The 12446-nt window shown below is 58.4% G+C and overlaps 1 protein-coding gene across 3 annotated transcripts in view; it reads left to right on the forward strand.

Annotated features, from left to right (window-relative positions):
• Window positions 1-4365: 4365 nt before the first annotated feature.
• The window catches only part of ONECUT1 (one cut homeobox 1), a 30675-nt gene continuing 22594 nt past the window's right edge, over window positions 4366-12446 (forward strand). For 2 of the 3 annotated variants that reach the window (XM_087814602.1, XM_016224976.2), the window contains exon 1: window positions 4366-5470. In XM_087814602.1, coding sequence (XP_087670728.1) covers window positions 4366-5470 — 1105 coding nt within the window. Of the gene's footprint in view, window positions 5485-12446 lie in introns of all 3 variants that reach the window. The other variant, XM_087814593.1, reaches the window with a different exon arrangement.

Consider the following 12446-nt stretch of genomic DNA (forward strand, 5'->3'; position numbering starts at 1 on the left):
TGCTTCTCTTTGGGTTTGGAGGGGGCGGGCAGGCAATAGAACAAAGGGGAGCGCAGAAATCCAGAGTATAAAATATACTGTCATGGGCCAAAACGATCATTTAGGTTAAAGAAGGGGAAAAAAATAACTGAACAGATGGATTAAAACCTGTATGCTAAATAGAAGATCAAAGATTGATGAACAGGGCTGGAATCATTGGTTACCCTTTCCTTGGCCCCCAGAGAGTGGAGAGAAGTCATCGATTAATTTTTTTAAATGGTTTTCAATAGCGAGTCACCAGACCACCCCCTTCTGAATTTCTTGGTGTTCTAAGCCAACAGCAATTTTCTGAATTGCATTTCTCCAGAGGTGGGAGGAAGACAAGAGAACCCGGCAGAAAACACCACCAAATCCTTCACCCCATAGTTATCAAGTTGTGACCGGTATACTGTTGCTAGACACCAAAGAAATGGTTCCTCACCAGGACTTTAATTTGAGGCTTGCTACAGGCATCAGAAACACTGGTGAGTTACCTTCTGAGGCCCTGGCCAAGGAGTAGGCCTCCCACCGGAGGGGCGCAAGGGGCGGGGATCTGCCCTGACACCCAGGCTCGCTGTTTGTGGGGCCAACAAATGGGAAGTAAACATTTGATGTCTCAGAGGGGCTAGAAACATTTCTCTGAATGGCCCTGGAAACTGGGACTGGGCCATATGCTCCCTCTCTATTACTCACAAAGAGAACTAAAGCAGTAACTCCGAAGCTGAAGGAGGGTTTCAGAAAAGCTTGTGGGGCCAGCATGTGGAGGAATGGACTTACTTTCATTCTCTTTTCTAAGCTTAATAGGGTCACCTGGCAAGCTCTAGCCCACCCAGCATAGGAAAGATTGCACCTGCCTGATCACCGTCATCACCACCCCAATATTTACAAAACAAGCAGTCTGCAATCCTTGTTTCCACACCAAAAATATTACCAGCAACAAGCATCCAGTCAACAGTCTTATTTCCCTTTTTCTTAAATAATATACATGTACGTAATTTTGTGGTGGTGATTGACACTATTTTTTTAGTTCCCTGAAGGTACTCAAAATCTAACCGGCTGACAATAAGCCCTCCCCTCAAACTTCTTGACTGTTGTAAAGAAACATGCAGCATCCTGTAATACACTTGGCCAACCAAATAGTTTCAAGGAACTCCTCCTTGGGTTTAAATGTTTCATTCCCCCATAGGGCACCTGATGGGTGCCAGCCCTCATGCTGGGCACTGGACGAGGGAAGGGAGGGAAAGAACGAAATGACAAAAAGCTGTTCCAACCCTCCAGCAGTTGGCAATCTGTCTAGTCTCCCCCCCACACACACACACACACACACGCACACACACACACACTCATTCACTTTAAGTAGGCCTAAGAGCATCTGTCCCTTTCTTTAGTATAGGAAAATCTTCCAAGAAGTCAAGTAAGAATAAAATGTTTCTGAGAAATCACTGCAACTCAGTCAACTACAGGAAAACAGTGGTTAACTATAATAGCATGACTAGCCAAGAAAAATTAGGGAGATTTGCAAACCAAAGCAAGTCCCGCACACGTATTAGCTCAACAAATACAGCGCTCCTCCAGATCTTTTCCTTGATTTCTCCTTTGGGGACCAACACTGAACCAGTCCCCCTCTTCATAAGGGGAGTAGGGGAGCTGAGCTCACCTGATCCCGGCCTCTTCAGGTAGCTTCCGAGGCTCAGCCAAAAGCCTCATGTGAAGGAGGGTTTCCAGGATCAAGTCCCTAATTAGTTCCACAAAGAGAAAACCATGAACAATTTGTGCACTTGGTGGTATTTACTTCTTTCTTTTAACAAACTGCCTTTTGGGAAGAGAGTTGTCATAAGGGCAAATCAATAATTTCCAAGGGATCAGAATATGGGGGTGTAGGGAGACAGCAGTTTAGCTCAAAGGCTGCCTGCTACTTTAACCCATTGTTTGGTCTCATACAAGAGCCACATGCTCTGTGCTGGAACAGAAAAGAACAGAAACAATAAGAAAACAAAAGTGAAGCTTCCCACCAACATATTATGATCCGCGAGGCAGAAAGTACACTTTATGCTTGGGCATATGAATAGATACGTGTAGATAAGTTTAAATAGAGTAATTTTGTTTTCTGGGTTTCTTTATGTCAGTGTATTTTTCCCAAAGATCTTTCCCTCTCTGGGGTCTTAAATTCCTAAATGTTCACTGTGCTAGTAGATGCCAAGTCCACTGAGGTAGATTCCCATTTCCAGGGCCTCTGTAGGCATTGTTTGGACAAGATAGGAGTGTCTCCGGTGATGGAACCAGTCAGATCAATCCCAGGACATGACCACTTTCAAGGAAGTCAGGTTCACTGACTGTACCTACCAGTCTTGACCTACCTGGATCATGATGTTGCCTGGTGGCTGCAGGAACCTGGGCAAAGAGATGGGCCTGCTCATGCCTTAGCTGGTGGGAATTTTCCCCTAAGGGTAGGCCTGCCCAAGCTTTTGCCTAAGGGAGCCAGTCACTTCTACTCCCACCACCCCAGCCCTGGTCTCTCCTAGGTCTCTGTTTCAGTGGAGACACCACTGGTGGGCCCTTAGGGGGTGTTCCAGCAAAGGAACCTACAATTTGAGTTTGAACCAGTACAGGCCACACACACCTCGTTCCGGATCCGGGCCCAGATACCCAGGCTTTGAGAGGCAGTCCCCCACTGTGACCACCGTTCGCCCGGGGCTGAGGCTTGGCGCTGACCCGGTCGTAACTGCCAAGAGCCTGACAATGGGCACATCTGTCCTTTCTCTGAGGGATGAAAGCACCTAAGCGGACACGGCTCTGCCTTTTGTTACAGAATTTTTTTTTCTTGCCTTTGTAAATGAAAGAAAGCCGCCAGGGCCTGTGGCAGCCTGGTGTACGCCCCACACTGGGGGCCTCCCCACGGGCCCCCACCAGGCTCAAGGACCAAGTTCGATTCTGGATTGGAGCGTGATTGTGAGAAGCGGACAGTTACGCCTGAAGCTGAATTGATTTTCAAATCTGGAGGCTTCTCGCGGGGACGCTGGGAAGAGGGCGTCCCTACGGGCCGAGCGGAGACCCGCGCGCCTGGCCCACCCTGCGGCTGTCAGTCCTTCCGCAAGCAGTGGCTTCTGGGTGCTTTACCAGGAGGGCCATGGAGAGGCCGGGCGAACGGCCTGAGCCTCAGCCGCCCCTCCAGCACCCAGAAGTTAGCTTGGCACTCCCCGCCCCCCAGCACACCACACACACACACACACACACTGTCATTGGCGAAGCGACGCACGGTCTTAATTGTCAGCTGAGCCAGAGAAGGACCCAGCCGGCGGGAGACAGCGAGGTATGGCCCGGGCTGGGACTCTTGGCACTGCGCTCCCCTCTCCCAGAGCATGGCAGAGGAGGGGGTGGGCAGAGGATTATCAGGGAGGTCCGAGATTTCTGGGTTAACAGCCGCCAAGCTGACCAAGGCCTTCAAGATACCTGTTCCCTGAGGATGGGGAAGACGTGGGCCCCCAGAAGCCCTCCGGGCGATAAAGCTTAGGGGGCCAGGGTGGAAGGAGTGATGGCACAGCCTCAGCACCCCGGGCGAAGCGCCGGGAGGCCGCAGCTGGAGGGCCTTCGGCCCTGCGGGCAGAGCGCACCACCCGCTGTGTGCAGCCCGGGGCTGGGAGGGGAGCCCACCCGAGCCGGGGACCGGACAGGCGCGCGGGTCTCCCGGGGCTGCGGCGGCCGCCCCAGGTCGCTCTGGACGCCAGGCCTTTCCCCACGTGCGCGCGGCGAGCCCGGCCACCCGGCGCCGCGGGCAGGGCGCCGGACCCCTCCTCCGTTTGTACCGGGACGTCACGGGCGGCGCGGGAGGGGGCGGGGAAGGGGCGGGGCCGAGCGCGCGCCTGCGCGCTGCACCGCGGGCCTGAGGGCGGGCCGCGGCGGCGGCGGCGGCGGCGGCACCGCGGCCACAGAGTCGGCGACAGTAACCCAGCCATGGCTCGAGCTGGCCAGCGGCGCCGGCGGGCAGCGGCCGCGGAGGGCGCGCGGGCTGCGTCAGGGGAGCCCGGGACCTCACAATTCTAAGAAGGAGAGGGGCGAGAGGGGGCCAGGGGCAAGGGGGCTGGGGACGCAGGGCTCACCCAACGGTGAGGATCCTTTTTGGAAATTAATATTAAAAAAAAAAAAAAAAAAAAACCGAGGACGCAGAGGGGAAGGTGGGGGCAAGAGGGAAGGCGAGACGCGCAGAGAGGGAGACAGAGCCCCACAGCGAGAGGAAGGCAGGCAGGCAGCAGGCGCAGGCAGCCGATGTGAAGACCGGACTCCGTGCGCCCTTTGCCGCCTCTCCGGCCTCATCGATGTTGTGTCCGCCGCCCGCTCGCCCGGATCACGATGAACGCGCAGCTGACCATGGAGGCGATCGGCGAGCTGCACGGGGTGAGCCATGAGCCGGTGCCCGCCCCTGCCGACCTGCTGGGCGGCAGCCCCCACGCTCGAAGCTCCGTAGCGCACCGCGGCAGCCACCTGCCCCCCGCGCACCCGCGCTCCATGGGCATGGCGTCCCTGCTGGACGGCGGCGGGGGCGGCGGCGACTACCACCACCACCACCGGGCCCCCGAGCACAGCCTGGCCGGCCCCCTTCACCCCACGATGACCATGGCCTGCGAGACTCCCCCAGGTATGAGCATGCCCACCACCTACACCACCTTAACCCCTCTGCAGCCGCTGCCGCCCATCTCCACCGTCTCGGACAAGTTCCCTCACCATCACCACCACCACCATCACCACCACCACCCGCACCACCACCAGCGCCTGGCGGGCAACGTGAGCGGCAGCTTCACGCTCATGCGGGACGAGCGCGGGCTGGCCTCCATGAATAACCTCTATACCCCCTACCACAAGGACGTGGCTGGCATGGGCCAGAGCCTCTCGCCCCTCTCCGGTTCCGGCCTGGGTGGCATCCACAACTCTCAGCAAGGGCTCCCCCACTATGCTCACCCTGGCGCCGCCATGCCCACCGACAAGATGCTCACCCCCAACGGCTTCGAAGCCCACCACCCGGCCATGCTGGGACGTCACGGGGAGCAGCACCTCACGCCCACCTCCGCCGGCATGGTACCCATCAACGGCCTTCCTCCGCACCACCCCCACGCCCACCTGAACGCCCAGGGCCACGGGCAGCTCCTGGGCACAGCCCGGGAGCCCAACCCGTCCGTGACCGGCGCGCAGGTCAGCAATGGAAGTAATTCAGGACAAATGGAAGAGATCAATACCAAAGAGGTGGCGCAGCGTATCACCACCGAGCTCAAGCGCTACAGCATCCCACAGGCCATCTTCGCGCAGAGGGTGCTCTGCCGTTCCCAAGGGACCCTCTCGGACCTGCTGCGCAACCCCAAACCTTGGAGCAAACTCAAGTCTGGCCGGGAGACCTTCCGGAGGATGTGGAAGTGGCTGCAGGAGCCGGAGTTCCAACGCATGTCTGCGCTCCGCTTAGCAGGTGAGCGGGTCGAGGTGTTGGGCGCGCGGGGAGAGAAGCAGCCGGGAAGCCTAGGGACCGAAGGAGGGCGGAAAGGAGAGAGCGCTGGGCCCGCTTCACCCCGTCTTCCTTTTCCCGAGGGGGGGATCCTCGGGCCTGGAAGAGCCGGCATGCGGCTCCAGGCGGCAGACGGGCTGTGGAAGGCTCCGGGAGCTGTGTGGCACGGTCCCCGCCGCTGCGGGGGCGCATTCGTGCGGGAAGCTCGCACTGCCGGAAGCGCAGGCAAATCCCCGCACCTGGCCAGGCGTCGTCTGTGCTTCGCTCCTGGGCTGGGCACTCGGGTTCGGGGACCGGGAGGCAACACGTGCCTGGAACTACGCGCCTGGCACTTGCCCGCGCGCAGGGCTGGAGCTGCCTGCCAATGTTGACCTGAACTCGCTGCGGCGACTCCCCTCCCGCACGAACCCTGTTGGCGCGGGGCGGGTGCGGGGAGGAGGGTGGCGGGCGGCGCAGTCAGAGTTCGGGCGGAAGGTCCTAAAGCCCTGCGCGGCGGACGCCCGGCAAGGGTTGGCGCGCGCCGGCTACGGCCGGGCTGTGAACGCGGAGGGAGACCCGCGGGGCGGAGGTCCCGGTGAGGCGACGGGGCAACAAGGGAGCTCCCCGCCGAGGCCGGGGACAGCCTCTGTCGCCTGTCGGTTAGGACTTCGCGTTTTCATTTTTATTCCTCTGCGTGATGTTTCGTCTGAATCCCAGTGCAGGGGAGGGTGGGAGTGTGGAAATGGCCCCCAAGTCTGCGAGCAGAGGTCTCGCGGGCCCCAAACCCCGACGCCCGGGCGTTTCCGAGTTTAGCGGGAAGGTCTGGGCGGCGCTGCACACACAGCGCCAAGCACCCCGCCTCTTCAGGCCCAGGTGCCCGCAGGCTCCGGCCGGTCGCTCGCCCAGGGGACAGCTGAGTCCAGCCTGAACGGCACCAGGGATTTCGTGCGGATTCCGCGACCTCTGAGGGCAGAGGACACGAGGGGAGGCAGAGCCAGGGGGCGCCGAGGGCGGGCTCGGTTTGGTGAGACCGGGGCTGAGCGGACTGACTCCTGAGTTCACACACACACCACCCGCAGCCCCCCAGCCTCAGCCCCGGCGCCCTGGCCGGAGTCCTGGGGAAGAGAAAGGTAAAAGCCGGCGCGCGGGTTTGTTAATTAACTGATCGCTCTCGGTCAATTCGTCCCTGGAGAACGAGAGACAGTCAATCCGCGCGGAGCCGAGGGCGCTGAGCAGCTCCACAGACTGAAATCAAAGCGGGAGGCCAGCCCCCTCCCCCACCCCGCGCGGGCCAATGGGAAGCCAGAGCGAGGCGGGGGCCGGCGGGCCGGGGAGCCCGCGGCTGGAGCCGGGAGGTGACCCAAAGCCACCTTCGGGTCGGGGCGCTCCGGGCCTCCCCTCCCGAGCGCGCGCTGGCGGGACCTCAGTCCCGCGCTCTTCTCTCCCAGCAAAGGCCCCACGCGGGAAGCCCGGAGCAGGACAGGGGGAGGGAGAGGCCGGCCGGGTGCCCGCCGGGCTTCGGCGACGCTGCCGTCCTGTCCAGCGCTGTGCGCAGCCGCCCCCTGCCCGCGGGCCGACCGAGACCCGAGCGCAGCTGAAGTTCCAGGGTGGCGGGGGGGTGCAAGAAACGGCTTTCCCGCCCCTGCCTGCGCCGGTTCTGCCGGTGCCCAAGGTGATCAGCGCCTCTTCACGCGCCCACGCCACACTCGTGCGGGGCTTCAGGACCTTTTGCCCAGGCAGTGCCCGCACGGACTGGCGGGGGTGGGCGCAGAGGGTTGGTGGAAGTGGAGGGGCGCCCCCTGGGAACCCCGTGCCCCACCCGCCACCCCGCGAAGGCGCTCGCTCGGGACTTCAATGAGCCTTCCTCCCTCCTTGCCTCCTGTTGCCGCCGGGAAGGACAGACTGACAGGTTCTGTTCAGAGACCCCCGAGCCCTGGACGCCGGGTGTAGGGCCCTGTCCTGCGTGAGCGCGCTCTGACCTCCAGGCCTGGGCGCCGCAGTGCTGCTGAGCGGGAGCCCGAAAGCCGGGACCCGCACGCCCGAGGCGCGGGCGGCGTGCTGGCCGAGGCCGCGGGACCCAGACGCTATCCAACGGGCGGGCGCCTGAGGCCCAGCAGCCGGGGCCGGGGCATCCTGGGCCCCAGACATACGGCCTTTTTGGGGGGGTGGGTCGGAGACTCTGGCCAGACACACGTTTGGCCCCCTAATCCCAAACGGACGCCGCATGCCGAGACCCGGATGGAGCGTCGTGACCTCCCATTTTTCTTTCTTTGGCGTAATTAAGGGGGTGGGGAGCGCTGGGAGGAGCGCGCGAGCGGAGAGACCCGGAGCAATGCCATTCTGCTGCAAAAGCCACCGCCTATTTTTACGCCACGGAAGAACTACCAGCCGTTCCGTTAACACCGTTATTTATAAAAAGTAAATGTAAGTGAGGCCGTTTCTTGAACCCCCTCAGTGATCTCTGCTGGGCTTTGCGGGAGGCTCAGCAGGGGTCGCGGGGCACGTCGGCTGCAGCTGCGCAGCGTTGCCGCCGCCTCCCCGTCGCCGCCTCTCGCGCACCGAGATGCTCCGTGCAGCTGTGCGCGCTGCTGCGCTCAGAGGCCCGTCAGCCGCGTCCCGGCCCCGTGGGGTGGGAGGGAGAGTGGCCTGTCTCTGCCCCTCCCGTGCCCCAGGTTCCGCGCCGTTTGCTGCGGAGAACCAAGCCCTTCACACGTGGCCGTGTGTTTGGGGCGGTGCCTTCTCGTTATGAAATTGCATCTCCTGGTGGAAGACGGGAGACAGGAGGAGATTCTCACCAAATTAACTACCTTTGAAAAATCAATACTTGTTCCCTCAATGCAATACTTGCTGCTGTCCCACTGAAGTGCAGCACAACCAGACGCGCGCGGCATCTCGTCCCAGGTGGGGTGGGCGGGCCGGGCTGTGCGGGTGGCTGGGTGCCCCGCCTCTGACGTGGGCGCCTATTAAAACGCAAGGAGATTAGTTTCCAATTAAAGATTCCAGGAGGCGTCCACCGCACTAGGGGAGCTGCCAGCGCCGGAAGAGACTGCGACGCGCACCCACCAGCTGGCGCAACAGCGGGGACCTGGGAGGCGAGGGCCCGCAGGCCCTGGGCTCGGGCAGGTGCGCGCGCTGGGCCACTCGGACCCTTTCGTACCTGGAGGCAAGAAACCTCCAAAGGGCACCACGGCGCCGGCCGGGTCTCCCGCATCCGGACTGCGCCCCCTTCCTGTGGGGAATTTGTTCCAGAGCGACTTAGAAAAGGGCCGGGGTGGAGGTGCGTGTGCGGGAGGGGGCGGGCTGGAGGGGGCTGGGGGGCAGGGAGATCGGGCCAGGAGGTGGCCATGAGAAAGTCTCGCCCTGGCCAACCTGGGTTGTGTTTGCCATAAGTGGCCTTGCGGCCTGGTTGATTGATAACAGGCCCCCGCGCAAGTTCATTTGCTTTTTGTTAATATTTATCCCGGCGGGTGACATTTCAACTGTCCCCTCCCTTCCCTGGGCCACGGGAGTCCAGCAGGAGTGCGATGCTGGCTCTGGGAACCCCACTTCCCCAATCCTCAGACTCCCGGGCCCAGGCCGGCCGGGGGAACCGCCAGGACTGGGGGTGTGGGGCGCGGGAACTGGAAGGGTGCCTGAGCCCTAGAGTAGGGAGAGAAGGCGCCGGGCGGATTGGTTCCCTCGAGCCCCAGGTCTCCGCAGCGACCGGCCTGGCGCGCAGTGCAGCTGCTGGCAGCCGGCGGCGGGAACAAAGGGCCGGCGGGGCGCGGCCCGCAGTCACCCTCTCGAATCCGTGAGCAGCGCGTCCCCAGAAGGCCTGGGATGGTCTCCTCCCAGAGTGGCTGGGGACTGGGCCAGTTGTCAGACGGAGACCTAGGGATCCCCGATTCCCCCACCTTCACCCCCCAGGCCGAATGGTGGCTAATTGGAATGGTGGCACCCGGAGAGCTGGCTGGAGACCCCACACACTCCATCCTAACAGGAAACCAAAAAGCCTCGCTCTTGGGGACAGTTACCAGAAGGTTCTCCGTGGGCCTGTCTTGCAGCCCATGGCTGACCCTTAAAGCGTATGAGACAAAAGTTTCCTGTTGCCATCCCCGCTAGGGAGCACAAACCCCTCGTGAGGAAAGAAAGGAGCTCGTGGGGTCAGGAAGCACTGTGCACGTGGTTTGACTAGGGTGGGGAAGACCTGCTTCTGGGGCTTGAGGAGGCCTGACGGTTATTGGTATGGCAACCCTGGGGTCAGCCACCTGAGATAAGTAAACGCCGCGGCCTGTTCAAAGGGCCACCGGCTGTCCCGCCCGCGGCGCAGCCCCCACCCAGCCCCTGGGAAGCACAACGAGGATGGTCGGAGTTGGCCCGAGCGACCCGCCTGACCCAGAGCTGCTGGGGTCACTAGAGACCCAGCCGGACCAACGGGCGGTTGGGCAGGACTGTGCCATCACATAGCAAGCTGTGTTGTAGCCTCAGAGCCACTAACTAGCCCAGGGCACGACTTTCTTTATCTTCAGGCTTCGAGCCGGGAGCGCGCCGCGGGGAGCTGGGCTCCTGCCCTCGTCGGGGTTCACCTTCCCTGGGAGCGGGCGCGCTGGGCTGGGGCGGCCGCGCGCGCCCCCTGCGGGCCCGCGCCTGGCGCGCAGCAATCCTCCGTGGTTCAACCTGCTGTGGAATTGTCCCAGGGATTTCAAACCGGTAACCCTTTTGATAGAGTGAGGGTGTGGAGGAGGTAGAAAAGGCTAGCTAGTGGATCTGTCTCGGTCTCCAACAATGCCTTAATATTACCCAGTGATGACACAAAATTGCCACCACTCCCCCCACCCCCACCCCCCAAAGTACACTCCAACTCTAACCTACCCAAACAATATGCGTGCTCGGATTTTCTCTCCGAATTATACTTTTGCTGGCATGTTTTTATTGGAGAAAAGCAGGGTCAGAGTAGAGAAGGTGACTCTGGCTGTCGGAGGAAGGTTGGAGCCGAGGGCTGTCGAACCCAGAGGGCGGATCAGCGGCTCCTTTGTTTTGTTGTTTCCCCTTCCAGCTGACTGATGGAAGTTGGGAGGCTGCTCTGGGGCCTCGAGCCTGGATGTCTTTGTTTCCTCCGGTGCCGGGTGGGTGGGGAAAGGGCGTTGGAGCCTTGGCGCGGCGTCAGGACCCTGGACAGGGCACCGCGGGCGCGCCTCCGGCTGCAGACGCTCTCCGCCCGGGAAGGTGGCTGGGTTGTCTTGGGAGAGTTGTAGTGAGAAAACGAAAACTAACAGCCAATATTCAGAAGTTTGTGAGAAATTGTAAGAGCCCGTCAGGAATATACACTGCCACAGTCAAGTAATCGAAAAGATCAAACCTATTCTCGTCGATCAGGTGGTTGATCTTTCCCTCCCTCTCTGGCAGCTTCCTGCGTGCGGCTGAGTGCATGTGCACACCTGCTTATAAAATCGGAATTCGAGTCCCTATGGGTGTGACAGGGGTTGGATCATTAAGCTAAAACGTTCAATTCAGTCCCTTTGATCCGTGCTGGGGAAAATCTATAGTCATCTCTAATCTACGAGGTCTTTAAGGAGTTGTTACAGGGGCTGTTTTGATGTCATCATTTCCACATTCATGGCGAATTCAGCTAATCAAACAGATGCTGCTACCCAAAGTTCTCAAAAGGAACAGTTCTTACAGAGTATGTCGGTAAAATGTATTGTTGATTTCCTGGTAAGAAAGAAAATCCTGAAATCTGATGAAGGTGGGTAATTAGCGAGGAGGGTTTCGGTGTCTTGCTCCCCAGAATCCATAGCTAGAAAAAGCCTTGCCCTTCAAGTAACAGCGCTCAGTGCTCTTTGTAAGCTCCACATATCAGAATAAACACCAACTTAATGTTTAAATTAACCAGGAAGTCTTGTTGGGTTGGATGAGAAATGACTAATTTCATTTCAGTCCCTGTTAAAACAGCAGAATTTCCACACTCTTGGTAAGACTGAATGGTCCCCTAGGGCAGCAACGGAAGGAGGATCTTATTGAAGCCATGGTAGTTAGAGAGTAGGTTTCTTATAATTCTGGATAAAAGCATTCAATGACTATTCATTAAATACTGTTTTCATTGTGTACCTATTTAAATACGGTGAAAAAGCGCATTTGGGAGGAAAATGGTATATTATTTCCACATGGAAAGTGTCAGCCTCAGAGAGTTCAGTGATAAGAAAAAAACTTATTTGTAATGTGAATTCCTGTCTTCTATCAATAGATTTTCATAGGTTTTTATTTTAACACAAGTATGTTAATAGTAATGAAGCTTTATTTCCTCCTGAAGTGATAGGATTGGGTTAGGTGGCCAATCACAAGACAATCTGATTGTTTTGATACAAACATTCAGATTTATGTTTTATCACAGGGTCTTGCTATAGAGTGATATTATATTCCTCCCAAAAGAAATTATATTATCATAAAGTTGGAACAAATTAGGTTCTAGAAGTCTTCTTCTCATTTAGGTGAGACAATTTGATAAGACAACAGCTGAACAGAACCAGACCCTGAAGCACAACCCATCAGATTTGGCAGTTTGGCAATTGCCAAGGAAGAATCTTATGTCTGCGGTGCACTTTCTGTTAGTCAGATACATGCTAGGCACAGAGATGTTCGTCTTTTTTAAAAAGATTCCTGGCTACAACCCTAGATATTCTGCTATAATTGGTATAGGGCATGACCTGGGCACTGGGATTTTTAAGAGCTTGAGTTGATTTTAATATGCAGCGAAGTTTGGGAACCACTAGTTTATGTGGTAGTTACTATTACTTCCCCTGTGTCTCTCTACGATGAGGTTAAATAACTTACCTGTGATAGCACAGCTGGAAATCCCTGATGCCCAGAGCTCAGGTTTCCCAGCTCACAGCCCAGAACCCCCTTGCCCTCCTCCCTGTGCCTCTATTGCTCGTACAGGTCTGCCAGGTCAGTGGACCCCAAATGCAGAAATGTCTCATTCTCT

The sequence above is a fragment of the Miniopterus natalensis genome, chromosome 1 (assembly GCF_054644295.1).
Source record: "Miniopterus natalensis isolate mMinNat1 chromosome 1, mMinNat1.hap1, whole genome shotgun sequence".
Taxonomy (NCBI): domain Eukaryota; kingdom Metazoa; phylum Chordata; class Mammalia; order Chiroptera; family Miniopteridae; genus Miniopterus; species Miniopterus natalensis.